General features: G+C 38.4%; 1 protein-coding gene across 1 annotated transcript in view; it reads left to right on the top strand.

Moving 5' to 3' along the window:
- FMN2 (formin 2) overlaps positions 1 to 24,494 on the top strand; it is a 373,610-nt gene extending 349,116 nt beyond the window's left edge. Inside the window, exons 14-15 of the mRNA XM_021682678.2 lie at positions 22,832 to 22,913; positions 24,468 to 24,494. Coding sequence (XP_021538353.1) covers positions 22,832 to 22,913; positions 24,468 to 24,494 — 109 coding nt within the window. The remainder of the gene's footprint in view (positions 1 to 22,831; positions 22,914 to 24,467) is intronic.
- The last annotated feature ends 586 nt before the right edge of the window (positions 24,495 to 25,080 follow it).

Genomic DNA, 25,080 nt, shown 5'->3' on the forward strand with positions numbered 1-25,080 from the left:
GCAATTGAAAAATCATCAAAGGGATTTTTAAAAAGGGAATAACTTGATGTGATTCATGTAATGAAAAGACTATTGACTCAAATGGGTAGTAGATTGGACAATGGTATTGAGAAACAATTTAGGAAGTTAGTATAGTGGCCCAGGTGAAAGATGTGATGCTGTGGACCAGGGGGAAGGTGACAGAGATGAGGGGAAGTGGGGGTGTTGAATATATACTTGGGAGGTATACCTACACAAACTTGCTATTCGCAGGTTGCGGCCTGTACCGGTTGTAGAGGGTCAGGAAACTCTACATCTCATCTCAGGTATTGACAAGCTCCTGTTAACCAGGATGTTAGAGATCAAGAATGCAAACTTTCCCTTTCTCTCCTAAAATGATGTACAAAGGCAAGGTTGGGGAAAGCTGTGAATCCTTGGCTATCAGGAAATTCATTTTCCAGAACTTAGTTCTCCAAGAATGATGTAAAATCATAAGGTGAACATTAGATGGAAAAGATCTTTGCATTTCTTCTTGATCTTGCCATGTTTCAAGACATGTTTTTTAAATCTTGGAAAATCCTTTCTCAAAAGCCTCATGTTCAAGAATGGAAGAAACTCACCCTCAGGGTTTCTGGTTCTGACTCCCCATCAGAGAATCAGGACCAAGAGCCAAGAAAGTAGCTTGTCCAAAGACATTTTTTGCTTTGAAAAGGATTTAAACATTGTGGTACCTTCCAGTAGATTTGTAGAGGCTTGTAAAGTCATCTGAGCAGTTACTAGTTTCTCTTAAGCATTTGCTAAGAATGTTTTTTGTCTTAGCATGTTTGTATATGTCTTAGCAAAGTTTGTATAAAACTATTTTGGATCAAAATAAACTCCATGGAATAGATATTTTAAATTACCTATTAAAAAAACATCACATAGCTTATATGGGCTGAAATACAAGCTGTTCCTTTACAAGCAAGATGGTATTTTGAAGGGGTCACTTTAAGTTTCGTTAGGATATTCTCAAACAACGTGATGATTATAATCTGCTAGAGGAGGAGGTCTAGATCTGTTAGATTTGAATAATGTCAAATTAACCAATTCTTAGGTTTGTGTAGGCTTCTGCTAGAACCTGGATTTTTAAGATAGTGAAAAATTTAAGAAGTCACAGGCTCCCCAGAGTTCATTCCCACTGTGATATTCTCCATGCTGATTCTGACCTCTTCGAGCAAAGGAATTCCACCTGCTCGGCCTCAGGATTCCACTCTCAGACACCACCCCTATTCCCATTAGTGGGAGTGGATCTTTAGAGAAATGAGAAATGCTTCTTAAAAGTTTGGGATTCTAAAGTAAATAATGGATAATCAGAACCTAGTCATGAGCAGTAAAGATGGAAGAGATCGTCTCTACAACAGATTTGAAACTGATGGCAAAGTTTAGACCAAGACATGTCGGGAGTTATTATATTTGACAAATAACAATTAACTTACTTGGTTTTGCTGCTGAAGTCTGGTTAAGATTTAGAACTGTGATAAGGCATCAAACTCAATTTTAAAAGGAATCATTTGTGAAAGCATGTGCTGAGTGTGTATGTATGTGTACTGGAGGGAACCAAGAATGGAGATCAGTACTGAAGAAATTTAAGAATATGTATTTTAATATAGGACATACAGAAGAAATTAGGTAATATTCTTGTGTCTTTGTGGGGAGGAAATGGAGAATGGTCTTAAGAAAGTAAGCAGAATGGCCAATAAACATCTGAAAAGATGCTCCACATGATGAGCCATCATGGAAATGTAAATCAAAACCACAAAGAGACATGCACACTAGGATGGCTGTAGAGGAAAAAAACAGGTAATATAACAAGTGTTGGAGGAGATGAGGAGAACTTGTGAAACTGTCACACTGCTGGTGGTAATGTGGAATAGTGCAACCACTTTGGAAAACAGTTAGGCATCTCCTCCCTAGATGGTTAAACCTAGAGTTACTATGGGACCCAGGAACTCCTTCCTAGCTTTATACTGAAGAGAAAGTAAAAGCGTGCACCCACACAAACACTTGTACACATGTGGTCATGGCAGCACTATTCATAATATCCAAAAGATGGAAACAACTCAAATGTCCATCAGCTGAATGGATAGTAAAAGTGAATATTACAATGGGATATTATTTGGCAGTAAAAAGAAATGAAGCACTGATATACGCTGTACCATGGATGAACCTTGAAAATATTATGCTAAGTGAAAGAAGACAGTCACAAAAGGCTATATATTTTATGATTTGATTTATATGAAATGTCCAGAATTGGCAAATATATAGGATCTGAAAGTAGATTAGCTGTGTCTGGGGTTGAGGGGAGAGAGGTATGGGGAGGGATGGTTAGTGAAGTTTCTTTTGGGGGGTATGAAATGTTCTACAAAACCCTGTGAATATACTAAAAGAAACATTGAATTGTCCACTTTAAATGGGCAAATTTCATAGTATGTTAATGATACCTCAATAAAGCTTTTTTTTTTTTTAAGTAAGGAGATTTCTCACATCAGAGTTCTAAGCATAAACTCAGACCACAGTTGGACATGCTGACCGCCTGTGATGATCTGTTTAGATGGCTGATGGTTTTGAAGTCCTACATTGGTTCTTGTGTCTTCCTTCTTGGCACACTCTCAGGCTTTCCCCTGTGCCCTTAGAGTTTCGTATGTACTCATGAAAAGCAAATCTATTAACTACTCACATGAATATTAGCTAGATCAAAAGTTGAGAAATAAATCTGCTGGCAGGGCGCCTGGGTGGCTCAGTCGGTTAAGCATCTGCCTTCGGCTCAGGTCATGATCTCAGGGTCCTGGGATCGAGCCCCACATTAGGATCCCTGCTCAGTGGGGAGCCTGCTTCTTTCTCTTCCTCTTCCTGCTGCTCCCCCTGCTTGTGCTCTCTTTCTCTCTGTCAATAAATAAATAAAATCTTAAAAAAAAATGCCCCACTCTTAAAAAAAAAAAATCTGCTGGCAAAAACTGTAAAAAAAGAAATTGCATAGCTCATTCCAAAATCAAAAAGTCCCCATCAAACATGAAAAAGTGCTCAACATCGCTCGGCATCAGGAAATCCAAATCAAAACCTCAATGAGATACCACCTCACACCAGTCAGAATGGCTAAAATTAACAAGTCAGGAAACAACAGATACTGGCAGGGATGAAGAGAAAGGGGAACCCTCCTACACTGTTGGTGGGAATGCAAGCTGGTGCAGCCACTCTGAAAAACAGTATGGAGGTTTCTCTAAAAGTTGAAAATAGAGCAACCCTATGACCCAGCAAATTGCACTACTGGGTATTTACCTCAAAGATACAAATGTAGTGATCTGAAAGGGTATGTGCACCCCGATGTTTATAGCAATGTCCACGATAGCCAAACTATGGAAAGAGCCAAGATGTCCATCGACAGATGAACAGATAAAGAAGTTGTGGTATATATACAATGGAATATTATGCAGCCATCAAAAGGAATGAAATCTTGCCATTTGCAATGACATGGATGGAACTGGAGGGTATTATGCTGAGCAAAATAAGTCAATCAGAGAAAGACATGTATTATATGACCTCACGGATATGAGGAACTCTTAATCTCAGGAAACAAACTGAGGGTTGCTGGAGTGGTGGGGGGTGGGAGGGATGGGGTGGCTGGGTGATAGACATTGGGGAGGGTATGTGCTATGGTGAGCACTGTGAATTGTGTAAGACTGTTGAATCACAGACCTTACATTGTAAGTTAAAATAAAGAAGAAGATAGTAAGAAGGGTAAAATGAAGGGGGGGAATCGGAGGGGGAGACGAACCATGAGAAACTGTGGACTCTGAGAAACAAACTGAGGGTTCTAGGGGGGGGGTTGGGGGGATGGGTTAGCCTGGTGATGGGTATTAAAGAGGGTATGTATTGAATGGAGCACTGGGTGTTATACGCAAACAATGAATCATGGAACACTACATCAAAAACTAATGATGTAATGAATGGTGATTAATATAACATAATAAAATTTTTTTTAAAAGTCCCTGTCAATTTAGATGATTAGTAATTTATAATAGCTTTGACTCTATAGTGATGAAATTAGCCAGTGCTTTCTCTGTGTAAACCCATTTCAGGAAATCACAAGTCATGTTAAAAATACACACAACATAATAGATATGTGTGTATGTATTTTGAAATTATTCATCTATTGCAAATAAACATTTTTTTTCAAATCTTATCTCCATAGGAGGAGATTGTCAGTTTTTTTAACCTGTATTTCTGATGAAGAAGTGATAATAGTGGATATAATAAACTGTTAAAATAAAATAAAAGGGAAAGAAATTTGTCTGCGTTTGCTATGGGGTAAAGCCTCAAATCTTTCACTTCTGTCTAGTTAACCCTTCATCTTCTCACCGTAATGTCTCCAGCCTTTCCCTGGCCTTTTTGGGTGCTCATTCAGGACCCCACTCCACAGGCCTTCTGGCCAACGTGCTGCTCAGGGTTTTTGCTTCTGCTTGTCATAAACAGTTGGGCTTAGCAGTTTCAGCCAACGGGCAGCTGCTAGGTCATGAGTAGAATTTTGAGCCCGGGGGCGCCTGGGTGGCTCAGTTGGTTAAGCGACTGCCTTCGGCTCAGGTCATGATCCTGGAGTCCCTGGATCGAGTCCCGCATCGGGCTCCCTGCTCAGCAGGGAGTCTGCTTCTCCCTCTGACCGTCCTCCCTCTCATGCTCTCTGTATCTCATTCTCTCTGTCTCAAAAAAAAAAAAAAAAAAAAAAAAAAAAAAAAAAAAAAGAATTTTGAGCCCGTGGAAAGAAGACACTTTTTTGAGACAGACAATAATAGGAACAGACCCTTTATGTGGTGCACCCTAGCCAGTGGGCACTCAGTGAAGACTAACCATGTTGATACCGAAGAACTAACAATGTGGTCTTGGAGATTGGCATTTCCAATCAATTCAAGTGTCTATCAGTTGAACAACCATCATGGCAAATCGATACCACATAAGCTTGGGTTCTTTGGTTTATATAGAAAGTTATTGTTTACAATTTGTTCCTCCTCAAAAGAACCTTCAAATCAGTGTCATCATCATCATCATTTAAGTTATTATATATACATAATATTTTATGCATATTATAATTTCATATCCAATTCAAATTCTAATGCTCTTAGAGTTTTAGGAGCTATGATTTTGCAATTTTTAAGACTAATAATAATTGCAGAACCAAAAAAATGAAAATTGCATCATATAATTCCTAAAATGGTAAAATTTTTGCAATTTAGGTTTTCTAATTATAATATTATCAATATATAGCTACACGGAGGTTTGTCCGCTCACTCCTTTTGAATGTTGTGTTACGTGAAACCTATGAGCATTTATTTTATTTTATTTTATTATTTTATTTCATTCCATTTGTATTTATTTTGCTTTTGTCTCCTGAGTAAGAACTATAATAAAATACTTAGGATCCTTGATGCCTTGGATGTCTTTTTAAGTTTGAAAACTTTATTTAATCAACTTCATCTGTCATTTTATCTTGTTGAATAATGTTAAACATTCTCTAAATAATCCATCGGCTTTGTCTCCATCCTCTCCCACGCAGTCCTGGCCATGTTCCACCTCCAGTTGATTATCAAGGTTGCCCCTTCCTTTAGGAATAACCTTTAGACTGGCACCCATGTGTCACACTCTATATCTAGATGAAAGAAAGTGTTCCTGCCCAACATGCCTCCACAGCTCATCGATCTCTCTCTCTGGAGAAAGGCTGGTATGTGTCCTTACAGATTCCTTCTTTGAAAGATTTAAAACTTGATGCTGAGCTATATAAAGTCCTGTTTGGATAGCTGTACCTTACAGAATGAGGGTCATGCCACTTCTGCATTTACAGAAAGGGCACACAGTCCTCTCCTACCATGAGCTGCACCGCCGCCCCCCGCCCCCCCCCCCCATTGCATTGTGTAGAATTAGCTGATGGTTGCACTTGGCAAAGTGAAAACTCAGGCTCAGAGGAGAATCAGAGTATCAGTCAGGAAGTAGGCCTACCCTGTCCTTTGGAGACTTAGGCAGATTCAAGCTTGCTGGCTTTTTATAAGGAAATCGTAATTTTCAGAAAGTAGCAGTCTCAATGAGGACAGAATTCAGAGTGTGTTGGTGGAGGCCATAGCTGTTTCATTGCAAGCAGAGTGGACACAGTCAGGAGGTCACTACCATCTCTTCCTGGGCTTCCCAATGTTGTTCTGCCTTGGGGTGCTTCTGGAGAGGAGATGGGAGATGAGGTGATGGGAGAATGCCCTGGAGGGAAAGGTGGCAGTCACATTAGAGAGGGCCTGATCCCCCAACTTCCATTAACCCAAAGATAACTGACCCTCATCTCCACCACATTAGGAGAACTGGCGCAGTAGAAGTGTTCTTAACTTAATATTCCATCAGGGTGATCTTGTGCCGTAGTCATGTGTAGAAGAACCCAATAATAAGACGTAAGTGTGGCTTTCTTATTTTTTATATTTTTAAAAATATCTTTAAAAAATTTTTTAAAGATTCACTTATCTTAGATATCTTTCTATCTATCTATCTATGGGAGAGAGAAAGAGGGCAAACATGTCGGGGAGGGGCAGAGGGAGAGAAGCAGACTCCCTGCTAAGTGCAGAGCCTGACCCCGGGCTCTATCTCATGACCCGAGCTGAAAACCAAGAGTTGGATGCCTAACTGACTGAGCCACCCAGGTGCCCCCAGCTATTTTATTTTTTTAATAAACAGAATAATCTATAGTCATATTAATGAATTAGTACTTTTTACCATATATTTAAGCCTTATTAATATTTCTCTATTGTTTTATAATATGGGCATCTCAGGTGGGCTGCATTTACCATCACTTTGAAAAATGATAAAACTCAAAATTATGCCAGATTATATCGACATTCACTCTGTTTTAAAAGAATATATTGAATACTCATGTCTTTTAGGCATTGTAATATTGTGGTTTATAATAAGAAATATTTATTTGATCTTCAGCTAAGTTTCTGACACTGAGCTCCTAAAACCTTTGGGATTTCCTAAGTGATGAGAGTTATAAAGATGTCTTCTGTTGTGTTATGGGGTGACTTTTAGAAAGCCCTTAGGTCGCTAAGGATGACCAGGGAACCAAGCCTGTAATTAGAGGGTTGGAACTTTCTGTCCTATCCCCTAACCTCTGGAGAGGGAAGAGGAACTGAATCAATCACCAAAGGCCAGTGATTTAATTAATCATGCCTATGTAATAAGGCCTCCATAAAATCCCAAAAGGACCCACACACCTTACTCTATGCTTCTCTTCCACTGGGCTTTCCTGAGTTAAAACCTTTTAAAATAAACTGGTGATCTAGTAAGTAAAATGTTTCTCTGAGTTTTATGAGCTTTTCTAGCCAACTAGTTGAACCCAAGGAGGGGGTTGTTCTAACCTTTCATCTCTAGACTGTGGGTCAGAAGCACAGTGACAACCTGGACTTGCCATTGGCATCTGAAGTGGGGGACAGTCTTGTGGGGCTGAGCCCTTAATCTGTGGGATCTGATGCTATCTCTAGGTTAGAACTGAATAAATATTTTGGTGGTATGGGAAAAACCCATGGATCAGAATTGGTATCCAAATCAGAAACCTTCATTTGGAATTTAAAGTAGCCAGAAGTAGAAGTTTGCCTGTGAGAATCCTTAGTCCTCTAAACTTTAATTTGTTATACAATGTGTGGAGATCAGCCTCGAAAATTTGTTGGGTGAGGAAAAGGGAAGGAGTAGCAGTCTATTCTAATTATCATTATACATTTAGGTAATATATATTTTGCAAGGATAAAACATCAGAATAAAAGCATATTCATAGTCTTTCTTAACTTTCTGAGATACAATTATTTTTAAAAATTAAGCTCTTTGGTTCAAATTCCTTTGGCCTAGGGGTGAACATTTTTGGAAGGTTTGATAAAATTCCATTTGGCCACATTAAAGTTTTCCAAACATATGGGGGAGGTAAATAAGATGAAGAATAGTTTTAAAAAGTATATTTCAGCAGTTGAGAGAATTTCAGATGCTCACAGATAACTTAAAAGCTTTCATTTTAAAAGTTAGTCTAGATGTAGATATTGATGTATTCTTAAATTTATGTGCTGTTTTTAGGGCAGAAGCACTCAATTCTGTATTGAGTTTATACATGGGTTTATTTCTTATAGCTCTGATTATTTTTTTAATGTTTTCATTTTACAAAGGCGAAATAAAAGAATCATTGCACAGAGTACTAGAGCATGAACTTGAAGCTAGGTAATGTTGATGGACTAATTAGAGAAAAAGGTAGAAGGGCAATTGTTTTGTTTTAATATCATGGATAAATGGCTGGGTGGCTGAACAGATGGATGGGCAGACAGGCAGATGGTTGGATGGGGAGTTACTGGAAGTCACACATAAAAGCACTCAGGAAAAAAATACAAATCCAAGTAAGTGAAGATGATGTTTTTATGAAGAAAGCTTAAATTGGCTCCTATTTTTTAAAGCTCTCTACTTCATCTATCATTAATAAAGAAAAAGAACTCACAGCATACTTTACCACTAGTTATGGTCTATTACTGTGTCCCGAAGATTCATGTGAGAGTCAAAGACCATGCACAACCTCTTAGCTTAAGAGAGGCAAGAACATGACCATCAGAAAGCTGGTGGATCATAGTAAAAAAGAGAAAAGTTGTGCTGACTCCCATAAAATATATATTTTACCATTCACGACTAGTTACTAAAAACAAATTTCTTAGTAATGCTGATTAAAGAAAAATCAAGAATTAAGTGTTCACATCCAAATTCTTTTTTTTTTTAAGATTTTATTTATTTGCGAGAATGAGAGAGAGAGAGCATGAGAGGGAGGAGGGTCAGAGGGAGAAGCAGACTCCCTGCTGAGCAGGGAGCCTGATGTGGGACTCGATCCCGGGACTCCAGGATAATGACTTGAGCCGAAGGCAGTCGCTTAACCAACTGAGCCACCCAGACGCCCCTCACATCCAAATTCTTAATTGTCAGTGGCCATTTCCTATTTTCCACCTGAGGGTTTAACAAATTCCCTAACAAGGATAATAGAGTTCACAAATGCTGGGAACAAGTATTATAACAGATACAGTTTTATTTGTAGTTTAATAGTCCAGAGCCATAATCCCTTGTCTACAATTTGGAGGTCCAAAACACCTCTGAAACCAAACAATTTTTTATAAGTTTGTGGCAAACTCAACTTACATGAGACTGTTTATGTAGTCTTTATTCATCCCACTTAGTATGAATGTTCATATGTTTACTGCAGAAATGTTAACATGTTTGATTACTTCATGCTATGTCAGACCCATTTGGTAGTGTTATGTACCATCTTTCTGTCTGAAATTAGAAGGGTTCTGAATTCTGTAATCCATCTGGCTTGGGGTAAAGGGTCACAGAATAAACAGATATCTGGCTGACTGAACACTGTACTCACCGGTCCTGATTCTACTCCTTCTAGAACCACACAAATAAATCCAATCCCTTGTCCATGTAATGGGTCTTCACATATTTAAGGTTAGCTATGAAGAGACTCTCAAGTTCTCCATCACCCTGATACAACATTCCTGGTTCTTTTAATTGTTCTAGAATCTCTTTGGATTTTTCCGATTCATTCATCCATTCATCCATAGAGCTTCTTGCCCAGCCTGGGCCACATCGTCTCTTATTACAGCTGTGTCCTTACTGCCACCATGATCCACACAACCAATCACACTTCTTAACACTCCCAGTATCAGCAAGGCCATACCCTTCACCTTTCTTGCTCTAGGAGAAATTTCCTAGCTGGACTATTTAAAAATCTGTGTTCTCCAACCTAAGGTAGATTCTCTAGGGAATGGAGATCCTGAGATAAATCCTGGGAAATATGAGGGGGTGAGAAGTCAAGAATGCTTTTATTGCAACTTTTAACTGTCCTTTATAATTGTCCCCTGTGGTGCCTCTACTTTCTTCCAACTCTGAACACCATTTCTGCATTCTTCTCTGTGAACTTTTGACTTGTCCGTGTGTGTTACTGAAGTCATTCAACAAGTATTTATTAAGTGGCTACTATATGCCAGACACTGGAGTTGTAAACCAAACCAAATCCTGACCTTCTGAATCTAAATTAATAAACACCAGGACTGATAGAGGCTCTGACAAAAAATAAAGTAGGGTGAAGGGAAAAGTGAGTTGTAGGAGGTGATGGTCTGACTATAGAGACTTGAGGAAAGTGAGGGAATAAACCAGTGGATACCTGGAGACAGAACATTTCAGACGGGGGGGAAGGCAAGTACAAAGCGTGAGGAAGGAGCATGTGTAGGGAGGAGGCCGAAGTTGCTGGAACAGAGTGAGCAAGGAGAGAAAAGTGGAAAGTGGGTGTGGAGAGGGGTATGCCTGGCAGGCAGGGTGCAGGAGGGGCTTCAAGAAGGAGAGCTTAAAGGAAGAACCATGTGAAATGCTGCTGGTGTTCACATGAGGGAGGTAAAAACCAAGAACTGACCTTGGAATTGGAAGGGGAGGGAATTGATGACATCCACGAGAGCTGTCTCTGTCCAGTGGCTGGGTACAGATGTCTGATGGGAGCAGAAAAATGGAGACAGTGACCACAGGAGTTTGTGCATAGAAAGGGTCAAAGAGAAAAGAAGGTCCAGCTGGAGAGGAAGGTGAATTAGGGTTTTTTTGTTTTTTGATGATGATGGGATAAACAGCATATTTTTAGCCAGATAGGAATAATCCAGGAGAGTAAATATCATGACCCTTGTTCTTGTTCTCCCTTAATATGTGTGTTTCCTTGATCCCATTCCTGCCTTGTATCTCCCACATCTTCCCCTTAATTAAGCTGTACTTCCTCTTGCATAATTCTAAAGCATCATGATATAAATAGCTTTCTTGTACTCTTTTATGAGTTTTGCAGGGAGGAATTCAAGGGCTATTAGACATGGAAATTAGTTTATAGAAAGTTTATCACATTTCCTCCCTGTAACAACAACAACAAAAAAAAGTCTTTAAAAAATAGGATCCAAGGTATTCATACATGTCATCTTTTGCTAGAGAAGTGTCAAAACAAAAGTCATGGTATATATACCAACAGCTTAAGTTTATATCTCACTAGCTATAGTCAAAAATGTTTCTGAACCATATGCAAAAAAAATCACTGACATTAAGAAAATATCTTAGCATGCGGAAGTAGTAAAACGATGTTTGCATGAAAAATGTCAAATGTAGTAAACATTATTCTCCTGTAATAAAAGATTAATTTTGCTGTCATATGTGATTTTGTAATAGTTCTGGCCATCATGTATGACAGAAATTTGTTTTATTTGTTACCATAAATTTGTAGAACCAGGGATTGTCACATTACCATTTTATTAAGGAAATCTAAAAACCTTCAATTTGTACAGAAAGAACATGGTCACTCTTACGGGACTTATATAAAGGGCATATCAGCTGAGCTACTTTTGTAAATTCCATGTAAATCCACATCTAATATAGAATTAAAATAGTCTCTACTACAAGATCCATGAGAAAAACAAACCTCTTTTTCTTTTATAAATCAGAGATTTTAAATTAGTGGTGAAAAATATGTGATCAGGAGATTAAAAATCCTAGCATGTATATGAATGCAAATATTCCTATTTTCAATGACTATTAAAAGCTTATTGTCTAAACATTTTAAAAAGTTCTAAATAGTACCTTCCAGATTTCTCAGCTTTTTCTCATGCCATGTTAAATTCCTTGTAGAAGAACGTGAAAAGAGGATACTCTTGGTTTGACAGGGTTTAGTTCAAGTTCTTTATTTACACAGTTGGAATGTGAACCTTGTTGTTGATTCCATGAAGCAACTGTATTTTCCTTCTTCAGCAGGGTAGAATGTCAGCATATCCAGCACTTGTCATCTACTCCTATTCAGTTCAGAGCATTGCAATGTGCTACAATTAAGGAAATATGCTGACTGTCCTGGATTTTTCACTTTTATGTCTGTATCAGATTAGATCACCAACAAGCACCAGGACATACTTGAAGAGTGTGTTGACTTCCCTGTCTTCAAAATGCCTTCACTGAATTATAGTTTAAAATTTATATTGAGGATTTGTGTAAAAAAAAAAAGCCATTGGAAAAGTTTCTCTTTCTTCTGTATTTTTAGATTTGTACTGATTGCAATTCACATGCCTTATTCAGAAAACCACATCAAAAATTTCTCCTAGAAATTAGATTCAAGAAAATGTGGTGGTAGCTTTGTTTTCTCCAGACAGTCTTACATGCTTTCCTTTTTCTGAGATGAACACTATAGCCTGTTGTGTTTCCATTCCTTCTTTTCCTTGAATAAAGTTCAAACTTTGTGCAATTATAGTACTTCTCCCTAGTATCTAATAAAACACATGTGCCCATTTTTTCTAAGTAGTTTCTCTTCTCAAAAATCATTTTAAACTGCCACACTTTATATGTTCAGGGTTTTAAAAGATGCAGTCTTGGGCGCCTGGGTTGCTCAGTCATTAAGCGTCTGCCTTCAGCTCAAGTCATGATCCCAGGGTACTGGGATGGAGGGAGCCTGCTTCTCCCTCTCCCTCTCCCCTGCTTGTGTTCCCTCTCTCGCCGTGTCTCTCTCTGTCAAATAAATAAATAAAATCTTAAAAAATAAAAAATAAGAAAAAAATAAGATTCAGTCTTTAAGAATCAAATGCTTCTAAATAAATAATAAATATAAATTAATATAGTGCATGGAAATATATAAATATATGATAAATATATACATGGAAATAAATAGAAGATATCAATGGTTGTATATTTCATCTTTCCCATGTATTTCTGTAGTGAAAGGCGCAATGTAGTTCAGTGGTTAAAACCAGAACTGTGGAAGTTGATTTTTCTGTTTGACTGGATTTGAACCACAGATCTGCCACGAATTGGTGTATGACCCCGAGCAAGTAATTTGACCATTTTAGGTTTCAGTTTCCTCATTGTAGAAGTTGGGTAATGATAGTAGCTACTCCATGGGGTTATTTTACAAGATTTAAAGGAGATAACATCCGTAAAACCCTTTTAGCCCAGTGCCTGGCACATAACAAGTCCTTAGTAAGTGTGTTAGAGCTACTGTGATGAGCCAGGTGCTGTGCTGGGCATGGGATATGGAGAAGAAGGACATTCCATTCTCTGCCTTTAAGGAGCTTACTTCATAGTGTCTTTTAAGATGCTCATTCTGTGGAAGCTCTCTAAAAGGAAAGAGATACTGAACTTGGGAAGTAAATGAAGATCATCTATCCCAATTTAATTCCCATTATAGGAATACCATTTTTACAGTACTAATAGGTAGACATTAAGCCCATGATTTTGTACCCTTTCTAGTGGGATTGATGGGGAAAGAGAGCAGACTCTGAAGTTGACCAGATTATTCATTCCATTATCATATGACCTCAAGAACCTCTCAGAGTCCAGGCTGCTCCTTTTCAGAAGAGCATGATGGCATCTCTCATGCTTGGTTGCCAGATAGTTGGATGAGGTGGTGAACATGAAGCAGTCACTCACTGTGTCTAATACACCATTGTCTTACTGTAAATGTTCACTTTCTTCAAATAAAGATTCTCTGTCATTTTTTGGACATCTGTGATTGCTAGGACAGTTGTCTCCATTCTCAGATTAAAACAGTCTCTATATAAATTTTACCACTTAATTGTGCTTGATCCTCTTCAGTGGGATGCTTTTTAAAACAGAAATGTAACCATATGTAATGACACCCTGTTATCTTTTTGTAGTATACTTGACCATTTTAAATTCATCTAAGTATCCTCTCCCCCAACTATCATTTCTCGTTCTAGTCTGCAGACATCCCATTAGAGATTTCTTTAAATGCTTTGTTGAAAAGAAGATTTATCACATCTATGTCATTTATCTTTTCTACTAACCTAGGAGCTAAAAGAGTTAGTGACATGATTTCATGTGGAATCCTTACAGGCTCCTAATGATTCATATAATGTATTCATATAATAATTCAATTCATATAAAAATTTAGTTTTTCTTTAAGATGGGAGAAAGTGAATATGATACACTAAACTATTTCATAAATTTTATGTATATTCATTCAACTACATTGTTATTTATGGACGGAATTACAATAGTAAATCAGTAAACTCAAAGGTCAGGTCAGATAGAACCCTGCATAGTTTACTCAAAGTGTGAATTGAACATCCAGACTCATTGCTGAAGAGTTTACTGGAAGAAGGAGACAAAAACAAGAGATTTAAATCAAAGTCCTAGTTATTTCTCAAAATTTATCCCTGTGAATTTTTTAGTTTATCTTTAATTTCCCTGTTCATCACTCATTCATTGGTATTTTTTTTCCATTTAGTTATTTTTCAAACATCTAGTAAATACTTACCTGTGTCAGCTTTATTATTATCCCTGGGAATGTAAAAATGAATGTACATGGTCCCCTAATCTCAAGGAATTTACAATTCAACAAGGCAAAAGACAGATACATGAATAGCCTTAAGTCTTTAAAATAAGCCTTCCTAGAGGGTCAGATACACTTTCTATAGGAAGCTATTTTTGAGCTTAATTTGAAGGAGCCATGGAAGGAAGAGAAAAAATGGGTAGACCCAGAGGAACAGATTTGGCAAAGACCTCCCATGGAGTAGGGAGTGGTTCTGCATGGTTAGAGCTCAAGGAACATTGTAGAAACTAAGGAGAAATTAGTTAGGTTAGTTGTAAATGGCCTTGAATCCCATGAATAAGTGGCTCCGATGATTCCCATGTTTTGGATACTTGTGAAGGATGGGTTAGACCAGTGTGGAGGCCATTCTGTGGGGTGTGGCAGTGGTCTAGATGACATAAGGAGAAGCTTTGAAAAACAATCAGGGACAGTGGAATTTAGGTTGGGACAGATTAAAAATCATTACTAAGGAATCATTGATAACAGAACTTGTTAACCATTTGCATATATATGGAGGGCTGGTGAGGAAGGAGAGAAAGGATTTAGAGGATGAATGGTTACGGATAGTTATATTCTTAACCAAGGCCCATGTGGGGGAGGAAAGAAAAATGTCCACTGGGATCTGAAGCTCAGGGGAAAGATCAGAACTAGAGACGTGGATCTGAAAGTCTCCATTGTACCTGGAATTATAAAGTAGAGATTGCCTATAGATACTACAGAGTCAAGATTAGACCTTGGGTATGGGGGAGAAGTTTAGCAGCAAAAGAGATCGAGGAAGTTTGTTCTGAAAAATAGTTGGAAAACTCAGAAATTCTCCGAGGACCCACAGATAAGAGAATTTAAAAATTAGGGACTAGTTACCCACTTCAGAGTGATTACTGTGGTGGAGGGTAAAAACTAGAAAGTGCTGGTGGGTTTGACAGTTAGGAAAGGATTGACAACTTTTATTCCACAGAGGGGCGGATGTGAATGATGATTTGTGTGTGTTGGGGGGAGGGGGTGTTTGCTTTGAAATGAGAGCATAGTGACATACATCCATACCCATCTTTTGTTATCTGTAATCATTCCAACACTGTAGGAAAAGTTTTTTTCTGAGGTAGCTCATCCATGAATTGTAGTGTTCTACATTTATAGAATCTCAGACAGCCACCGAAGAGATTCAGACTGTAGGGATCAGTTTGATTGGTTGAATGTGTTTTCTTCTGAATAAACGATTCATCTCTTCACCCACCTATACCCTCTAGGAAACACTGATGTACATTCTTTCTGCTTATTTGCTTTATGTTTAACATATATTTGCAGTTTTTAGAACACAAACATAGAACATACGTATCTGTCATGGAATCCTAGATTTTAGACTATGAATATTTCTCAAAATTCAGCTACAGTCATTGATAGAAGAGGCCAGCACACACCACGTGTTACCGTGATGTGAGTGCAGTGTGATGTGTGAGGCCTCCAGGCCATCCCCTCTGCACTGTGCACGTCTTTCAGCTCACACTGAGCACGTCCTTCAGCTCGCACTGAGCCATGCTCCTGTTGCATCCAAGAAACTGAAAGGTATTCTTAAAGCTTGGTTTCCTTGAGTCAAGGGCACTTTTGTGTTCATTCTAATTGTTCTCCATAACCATTCGAGGTAACAAATGCAATGTTCTCTCTGAAAAGTCGGAGATTGTCAGTGATGAAATTCAGAAATTCACATGGGCCTGACAAAACTGAAATTCTTTTTACTTGAGGGTAATGATAAGTGACATTTTTGGTTGATTTTTCCCATTATATTGTCAGGGGTTTTGTGGTATTTTTTGTGTATGTATTTTAAATCATGGAGGTTATAAAGGAGAGAAGGACAGAGCCAGGAGTAACCTCCCTCAGATCACCTTTAATTCCAGAAGGCATCTAACACCTACTTCTAGCTTGACCTGGAGAGGGAGACCCACAACTTTAAAGCTGGCATGCCTAACCAGCCTTTGTCTACAGTCTCCCACTGTCCCCCTTCTCTGTGTGTATATATGTGTGTCTTTTTTTTCCCTTTCTCTTAAAAAAGTTGTAAATTTGTTGGCAGACATGATGGTGTTGTATTTCAGTGCAGTACACTGTGAACGGGTAATAATGATAATTATGTCTACTGTTAGCTTATTATTCTGTGTATCAGGACCTCCAGCCTGTGACATGCCCGCACCGGGCTGCACTTACTTCTCTCACAGGCCGGAGACTCCAGCGAGGAATCAAGCTACTCCCAGCAAGCCTCGTTGGAGCCAGCAGGAAATGAATCTGTCTGCCACAGATTCTTATTCAGACCAAATTATTAATGTTTAGTGGCAGAAAAGTGACTCCCTTTCTCCTTCCATTGAATGATGAGAGCATATCTGTTTTCTTGATAAGATTGTGGCCAGCCTGGCTTTTGCTCTAGAAGGTAGATAAAAATTATTCTGCCTGCAGGCCTCAGGGATGTCTGGTTTCTTTTCTCTGTTTCTGTGCCAGAGTGTATCTCCCTTATTCATCTCACAAACTGTCTTTAAACTTAATCATGCTGAACTTTTTGTATATGTTTGCCTGACAATAAATGGGTCTGGGGATGCGGGGGATAGTGCAGAGAAAAATACATCTTTATTAGGAGAGAAATAAGAAACCACTCTCTTTGTTTAGAATAACCCTTAGGTTAAATGTGCCCAGTTATATTAAGGACAAAATTTGAGAAAGTTTTCAATTTTTTTTGAAAAATACCAAAATAAAAATAATAATTGGAATGCAAATTAGTTTTAGCAAATTCTGTGATAAGAAGTATTCTTTCATTCTACCACCTACCTCTGTCTTGTCTCTAATATAGACCTTAAAAACATTTTCATTCTCCTGGGTTCAAGTTTTCTATGCTTCACAACTTCTAAATTCATAACTCCTTAAAACCAAATGAAGTTTTTACAACTTGGGATATTTGCATATAAGGAATAAAAAATCCTATAGATGTATTAAGATCCATTTATTCTTTTTCAGGTTACATGTACAGCTTTATTTTTTAGAAAATAAATTTAATATAAAAAAATTTTTTTAAAGTAAATTTAAATATAAGCTTTAATGCTTAAAGATGTTTTGTTTTTCTCTGGTCACTTTGCCCTGGACCGAGAAAACAGTTTCAACTGAGCGATCATCTCAGAGTCCTATTCTTCACAAAATACTTGCCTTCTTATCCTGTCGATGGTTCTCTGAAGCATCACAAAATCTGTCATTACCAGTTAAGGGTGTCACACTTCTTTACCTTGATAAGCTTGAATTTCAGGTTTTACATTCATTCCAGCATCACTTTCCATCTTTGTGGAGTTGGGTGGTGCAATATGACGAGCTGTATAGTGTCTTAGAACCTACTCGTAGACATTTAGAGCGGTAAAGCTCTGCCTATCTGTAAGTCAGACTTTGGGCCTCCCCAGCCTTCCAGACACAGCTGGGACCCCAGAAGTATGTGGGAGGCATGGGGCTCATGAGGGAGAAGCCCTGTGGCACCTGCCTCCAGGTCCAGGAACTCTATTCGTTCAGCCAGAATTGAACTCAGTCTTACAGCTCTAATTTGAAGCCTATTTAAATTAGCTTGGTTATCTGGGTTTCCCCTCTAGAGAAGACAGAAATTATTGGAAGAAGATAGAGTCTTTACTCAAGGCAGGCATGCTGGCGCCAGCAAGATGTAATCACAACCTGCCGTCTTGGCAAGAAACAGAAACCTGAACAAGTGGACTCAAAGGAAAGCAAAGTGTGAGTGTTAGATCCATACATGGGCGAGCCACCACATAGGTATCTATCTTAGGAGGCCTTGAGGATAGCCCTGTATCAGCACATTGCAATGGTGACAAACATGGGCCATCAGGTAAAAGTTAAATCGTTCCATTTAAGAGAAAAGTTTGATATTTTTCAGAAAGACTTCATTCAAAATTGGTTATATAGAGTTGGTCCTTGACGGGATCAAGTTTCTGTTTCCTGGGAATCACACACTGATTCACACCACTCTTCCCGATCATTGCCCGAACGAAACTTTGCTTATGACAAAAATTGTTTTGTTCAAATTGGTCACCTACTCTGTTTGCCAAACCTGATTCCATATATGTCTCCTGGTTATTTCCTATAATTAAATTCTCCCTTAAAAAATAAAGAATGCCTCATATTCTGATTACTTTTGGTCCTCCATTTAAGGAATAAGTACATACTTTTGATATTTATTTGGCATAGTTTTGTTTCTGAACTTCTATAGGCAATAAAAGCTATTATAGCAAAATATTAACATAAACATCAAATTTTATAGCCATTATATACCACTCGGTATCCTTCTCTTCTGTCTAAAAAGTAATGCTATATTTCCTGTTTTCCGGTCTCTGATTTTCTGTGTTGTTGTTTTTCCAAGATCACTAAAGGTGATGAGTGAAGAGTTTTCATTATCGTATGATTTGGTTTTGCTCAAATTTTCTTTCTGTAATCTAGATCTCTAATTGGAAGGTGCACTGTTAAATAAGGCTATCAAAGATGTCATCTGAAATTTTTTACTTGCCTTTTTAGTTCTCTGGTAGGGTGAAATCTTGATTAACAGATGCCCTGGCAGTCCCCTTTGTTGCGAAGAGAGCCAGATTCAAAAGAACATGTCTTTGTGACTCAAGCATTAGAGCTTTGTCTACACACCATCCACAGCCCTCACCCTACTCGGAGTTTAAATTCAAGTGCAGGCAATACTTGGAAGCCAATGACTGTCTTCTTCCACCCAGCCTTGGCTTCCTCTCTCCCCTTTCTCTATAAAGGAAATATCATCCCTCTTTTGACTCCCCACTTCCTTTCCAAACAGGACATAGTGGTCATTTTTATTTATTGTCTGAAATGTTTTCACCACCATGCTTTTTCACTTAAAGCCTGTCTTGTTGAGAGATATACATCTTTTCCTACTCAGCCTAAGAAATTTTCGGCATGATTGAATGAGGGGTGAGGCAGGAGGGAAAGAGCATGGACCATGTACAAGGAGTTACTCAATAGGCCAAACTTGGCCGAGCAGCTGATGGGCCCGCCACACTCTCCCAGATGGAGAGCGAGCAGGAAGCGTTCATATGGACTGCTGCCTCAGCCCTCTTCTTCCCGGCTTCTCCCTCCTTATGCTCCTTATTTCTGCCAACTCTGGCAGTGTATCTCACCTCTGGGGACACATTCTTTTTTCCTGCCTGAAGTGTGGAAAAAATTTCTTGTTGTCAGAGTTTTGTTGAAATAAAATTGGCATTTGGAAGACGCCACATTTGCTGGGAAGAATAGGAGGGGCACTACTCACAAAGCGCTGAAGTGAGCAAGTTCTCGGGGTGTGGGCTGGGACCAGGTGTGCCCTGGGAAGAGATGGGGTGAGGAAGCACGGTGTTCGGGGGCTCAGTGTGGCTGCCCAGTCCAGGCTTCAGGGGAGTCCCTCCGTGCCAGGGTGAGTAGTGTGGCCCAGAGGCTGTCTTCCTCCCGTTCTCTGGTGCTGCTTAGAAGCACACCCCTTTCCCTACCCCACCCCCCACTGGGGACTGCCCCAGAGTAAAATAGGTCCAGAAAACTGCATTTTAACATATGCTCCATGCTTGTGCTTCTAAATCCAAAGAACAACTACTTGAGGTCCTGGTGCTTAGTTTCTCAGCTCCGCACCTCATTTATTTGTGCCTGGTCTTGAGGTGCCTAGGATGCAGTGACTGACTCACCCCAGCCATGTGCATCAGAAACCGGAGCATAGACAGCCAGCCCCAACCCCAGCCTCTGGGGTTGTGGAGATCCTATGGCAGCACAGGGGAGCGGGGTGTATGTTCTCGAAGCTCACTGTGGTATCCTTGTCTCACTTGGCCTTCGTACATGTTCTTCTGTATGTATTCTTCTTTCATCCTCCACCCCATTTCCCCTTCCAAGAAATGTATGAGCAGTTAAGATTTCTCTTTGAAGCAAGGCTCTGCTGTCAACCTGCTCCAGAAAGATTTCCACAACCCCTACCCTCTTGGGACATGGCTGGACCTCTACAAACCTAGGTGGTGGTGCTTTAGGCACATTTGTACTTGCTTATGTGTGTAGCTCTCCTATTAGACATTGAACTTAATTGTCCTTATAAAATTGAGCTGAGCCCAGTGCCTGGCCTGGAGTTACTGCCCCATAAATGATTGTCAAATGAAGGGATGAGCTAGATCTTGTGAGGTTTCCTTGACGCACGTTCTCTTTAGTTTTTGTTATCTCTGCTACAAGGAATGGCTGAATTTGTTTTTGTGTAAAATTAAATATGTTTGAATTAGATTTGTCTTCCTGTGATCCTTAGAAAAATGTGTTTTAAAAATAAAATAAATATGATAGTGAGAAAATTAAGATGCTTTGGTGATCTAAATACTTGTGAAGTACACTTTTTTTTTTTTTTAATGTTACAAAATACTTTAAAGAGTTCCAAGTAAAGTTAAGAGGGGATCTACTGGATTTTGGCTAAGTGCTAAAAAAAAAAAAAAAAAAAGTTTTTTAATTCCCTGTCCAAATATTTCAACTTAAATTTACTGGTAGCTCTTTCAGAGGCAAGATGGGAACTCTGCAATCCTTTGTTTGTTATAAAGGAAATGCTTTTGTCTTCAAATATTTGGAGGAAGGATTAAAGGCAATTTATGACTTGGGTAGAAAGTAATAAAAGTAGTAACAATGGAGTGTCTTCTGAATTGTCATCATTTTCTGGAATTAATAACAATATCAACTCAGCAGGCATTTTACGTCCAAAAGGAATTACTTTCATGTGTCACGCTTTAACGTAAACTCTAATACCAGTCCTGTAGCTGCTGTGTGGGATCATTTCCTTCATTCCACTGTTTAAAACCAGTGTTCGTTTAGTTGTACGGCAGAGGAATCCTGCCATCAGATCTTTTACCACAGCGCTCAAGAAACATATTTATAATTCATTTCTTTCAGGAAATAAACTTCAAGATCTGCATAAAAAGTCTTTTATTAAGATAAGTCACAGCTTTTTTAGTTTCTCCAGGAATACTCCATTTTTAATTCCCAAGGGAAATCATAATAATAAATAAATTAACCTAATAGGTTATTTTCCTTTTTTATGGGACCCCTTTTTATTAGTATAATCCTACTTTACAGATTTCTTACCAGTTGTTTAATTAAAACAATCGCATATACTTTTTTTTTTAAGATTATTTATTTATTTATTTGACAGAGAGAGACACAGCAAGAGAGAGAACACAAGCAGGGGGAGTGGGAGAGGGAGAAGCAGGCTTCCCGCGGAGCAGGGAGCCCGATGTGGGGCTCAATCCCAGGACCCTGGGACCATGACCTGAGCCAAAGGCAGATGCTTAACGATTGAGCCACCCAGGCACCCCAATCGTATATACTTTTTATAGCATTTTACAATTTATAAAGAACTTTATTTTTTAATTTTTTTTTATTTTAAAGATTTTATTTATTTATTTGACAGAGAAAGAGAGAGCACAAGCAGGGGGAGCGGCAGGCAGAGGGAGAGGGAGAAGCAAGCTCCCCTGGGAGCAGGAAACCCGATGCGGGGCTCGATCTCAGGACCCTGGGATCACGACCTGAGCCGAAGGCAGTTGCTCAACCAACTGAGCCACCCAGGCTCCCCATAAAGAACTTTTTAAATAAAATTTTTTTGATCTTTGCAACAATTCTGTCTAGTAATAATAATAATGCTATTATATATTATTAAGCCCTTCTACTATTTGACAGAATACAATAGTCAGTGGTATCAGGACATTACCCAGTATCAACTAGCAGATCCAGAACTCAGTGAAGATCTTACCTCCAAATAACATCCTCTCTTAACTGTACCTCTGGTAAATTCAATGGTGTTTTCCTTGGGGTGTGTTTTTAAAAAGAACTCCCAGAAGTGTCAAAACATTATTATTATGCATGTTCTAGTTTCTGTTTTCCAATAAATGGTTGGTTCTGTTGCTTAATGAAGCTCAGTTTTTTAAAACCTGCCCAAGTATTCACTTTTTTGGTGAGTGTGACGTGGAAAGTAAATCTGAGATGATTTTAAAATAAGCATATGAGTTTTTGTATGATACTGTTTATTTAAGTTTTTTAATGTTTCAGATTTATGTAATGGAACCACTCCCAGTACCCTCACCTGAAAATGAGGGATATTTCCTTAATTTCTTCTACATAAGACTCCCTTAACATAGGATGAAATGTAGATATAACAGTTTTAATGTGTTTGTAGATCATTCCATTCGACATCCTTTGATTCCAAGATGAGAACCCCTGGATGAATTAGCCTCTAGCTCTAACATTCAGTGTTTTTGAATCAAATGTCAGATAATGTTCCTGTGTATGTGGTATTATTTTCTCCAATAGCTCAAATCCTCAATGAGTTGATATTTGCTCACCTATCATAAGGTGGATTGCAGTGATCCGTATAGGTCTTTGCTGAAATACATGTGTCTTCTCTCCACCCAGAGTAAAAGAAGCCGAAGAGGTGTGCAGGCAGAAAAAGGGGAAATCACTTTATAAAATAAAACCAAGACATGACTCTGGAATTGTGAGTATTTAACTCTTCTCTTTTTAACTTGTGATTTGCTTTGGCTTTTAAACACTGTTTTCACAATATATACAAACTCACATAATAACATTTTAATTGTTTTCCTCTTCAGTGTGAGAGAGATTCTCTCTCTCCTTTTCTTTATGCCTTTAATCAGGCCCAAAAGGCTAAGAGAATCTCAGGATCTAGCATCCAAAGCTTAAGAATTAAGAAAAATCTACTAAGGGAATGCATATACCTAGATATGTGTGTGTTGGCAGGAGTTGGGGGGCAGTTTCTCACTTTCTCCATTACACAAGCATCACCAGCACAAGGCTGCATTTGAACCCCGAGTGGCTGTTATCATTGGATTAGCACCATTGGGATCTAAAACATGATGGGAAATGCCAAGTGTAGTATTGTCCTTTGCTCAGACTGGGGGGCTCAGACCTGGCGTGTACCCGTATGTGGCTGTTTAACAGTTGTCAGCCAGTAGGCTGAATTTAACAAGCTAATCTAAGCTTCCTCCTTGCCCACTTCTTTCTTTAAAATGACATATTGTGCATCCTGGAAGGCAGGGCTTGGTAAAAATGACGAGTTTTCCCTTGTGACGCTGTCAGTATTGTTTTAAATGTTTTGAGGGTGTATCACTTGGTACCACAGGGATAAGTAAATGATGCTGTTTTAAATGAAAAGTTGGGTTAGGCTTAAAATAGGAACATTTTGAATTGGATTAATCTAATGTAGTCTAAGTGGAAAAGATCAAAATAACCCAGGTTGGGATATGATTAAACTGATTAAACCCTATTTAGAAAAAGGAAGTATATCTTCATTTAAAAGATATTTTCCCTTTAGTTTCTCTATATCAAAATTAGTCTTCTCTAATGACAGGTATTATATTATGGTTTAGTTTATTTTCTTTTTGATTAAAGTACAACCTTAAAGGTGCATTGAATGAAGAGGAATAATTATTAATTAACCTCAAGCATGCCATTATAAGCATAGAAGAGAATTAAATCATATTAACCATGAAACGAAGCAGCCAATTCAATCTTCATATTTATGTATGTGTGCATAGAATTGAGAATGAGAATGGTGAGTTGGCACTTTTTCATGTTGGTTAGATGCTAAAATTTTAAAGCTTTTTTTTTTTCTCAAAAATATTTGGTGATTTGGCTGGTGAAAATTCTTTTTTTTTTTTAAGATTTTATTTATTTATTTGAGAGAGGGAGAGATAGCGAGAGAGAGAGCATGAGCAGAGGGGAGAGGGAGAAGCAGGCCCCACTGAGCAGGAGCCCAAAGAGGAGCTCGATTCCAGGACCCTGGAATCATGACCTGAGCTGAAGGCAGCTACTTAACCCACTGAGCCACCCAGGCACCCCTTGGCTGTTGAAAATTCTTAAAGATAAAACAGTTTACTTATATCTTTTTCCTTTATGGGCTGGTGGATCTTTAACCTTTTCCCAGAGAATTTGATCCAAATGAAAAGATCTTGTTTGAGCTATTCTAAACTCCGTACATTTTTTAAAGTTCTTCTTTCTAACTATAACTCTTATCTGGTGCATTTATTTTCAGAAAGCAAAAATAAGCATGAAAACCTGAACAATGAAAAGCAGAATGAACATGAGTCACTGTAACCACTTCCACAAAATTCAGCTGACCTGAGGGTGGGAAGAAAACTACATCATTTTGTTCATTTTTCCTCTTGACCTCTTGCACAATCTTTGTGTTTTCTAGACAGTTCACTGATTGTTGAATTTTACTGTACATTCATAAAAATGCAAAAGCAGTAGACCAGTGGAGAATTTGACACCTTTTCTTTTTGTGAAGTTTATGGTATTATATTGATAGACCAAAACAGCATGTATAAGAGGCAATATTTGCATTAATGCTGAACATGCTAAATGTTAACCTAAAATTTACTTTCGTGAGAATATTCCTTATCCCAGCAAAACACTTTCCTTTCTACTGACAACCAGTACTCCATGTCACTGCATTTAGATTTATGGTTAAAATGTTATTTCTAGTGAATTGTTTGTATCAGTTACATGTCTACATATAAATTTTCTATTTTAAAATTTAAGTACCATTTATATATCATGATCAAGGCTTTCCCAATTCTTGGGTTGCTCTCCCTAACTATATATTTGTGAAAGAAGATTATCATTTTTTACGCAAGTCAGATAAT

The sequence above is a fragment of the Neomonachus schauinslandi genome, chromosome 6 (assembly GCF_002201575.2).
Source record: "Neomonachus schauinslandi chromosome 6, ASM220157v2, whole genome shotgun sequence".
NCBI lineage: Eukaryota > Metazoa > Chordata > Mammalia > Carnivora > Phocidae > Neomonachus > Neomonachus schauinslandi.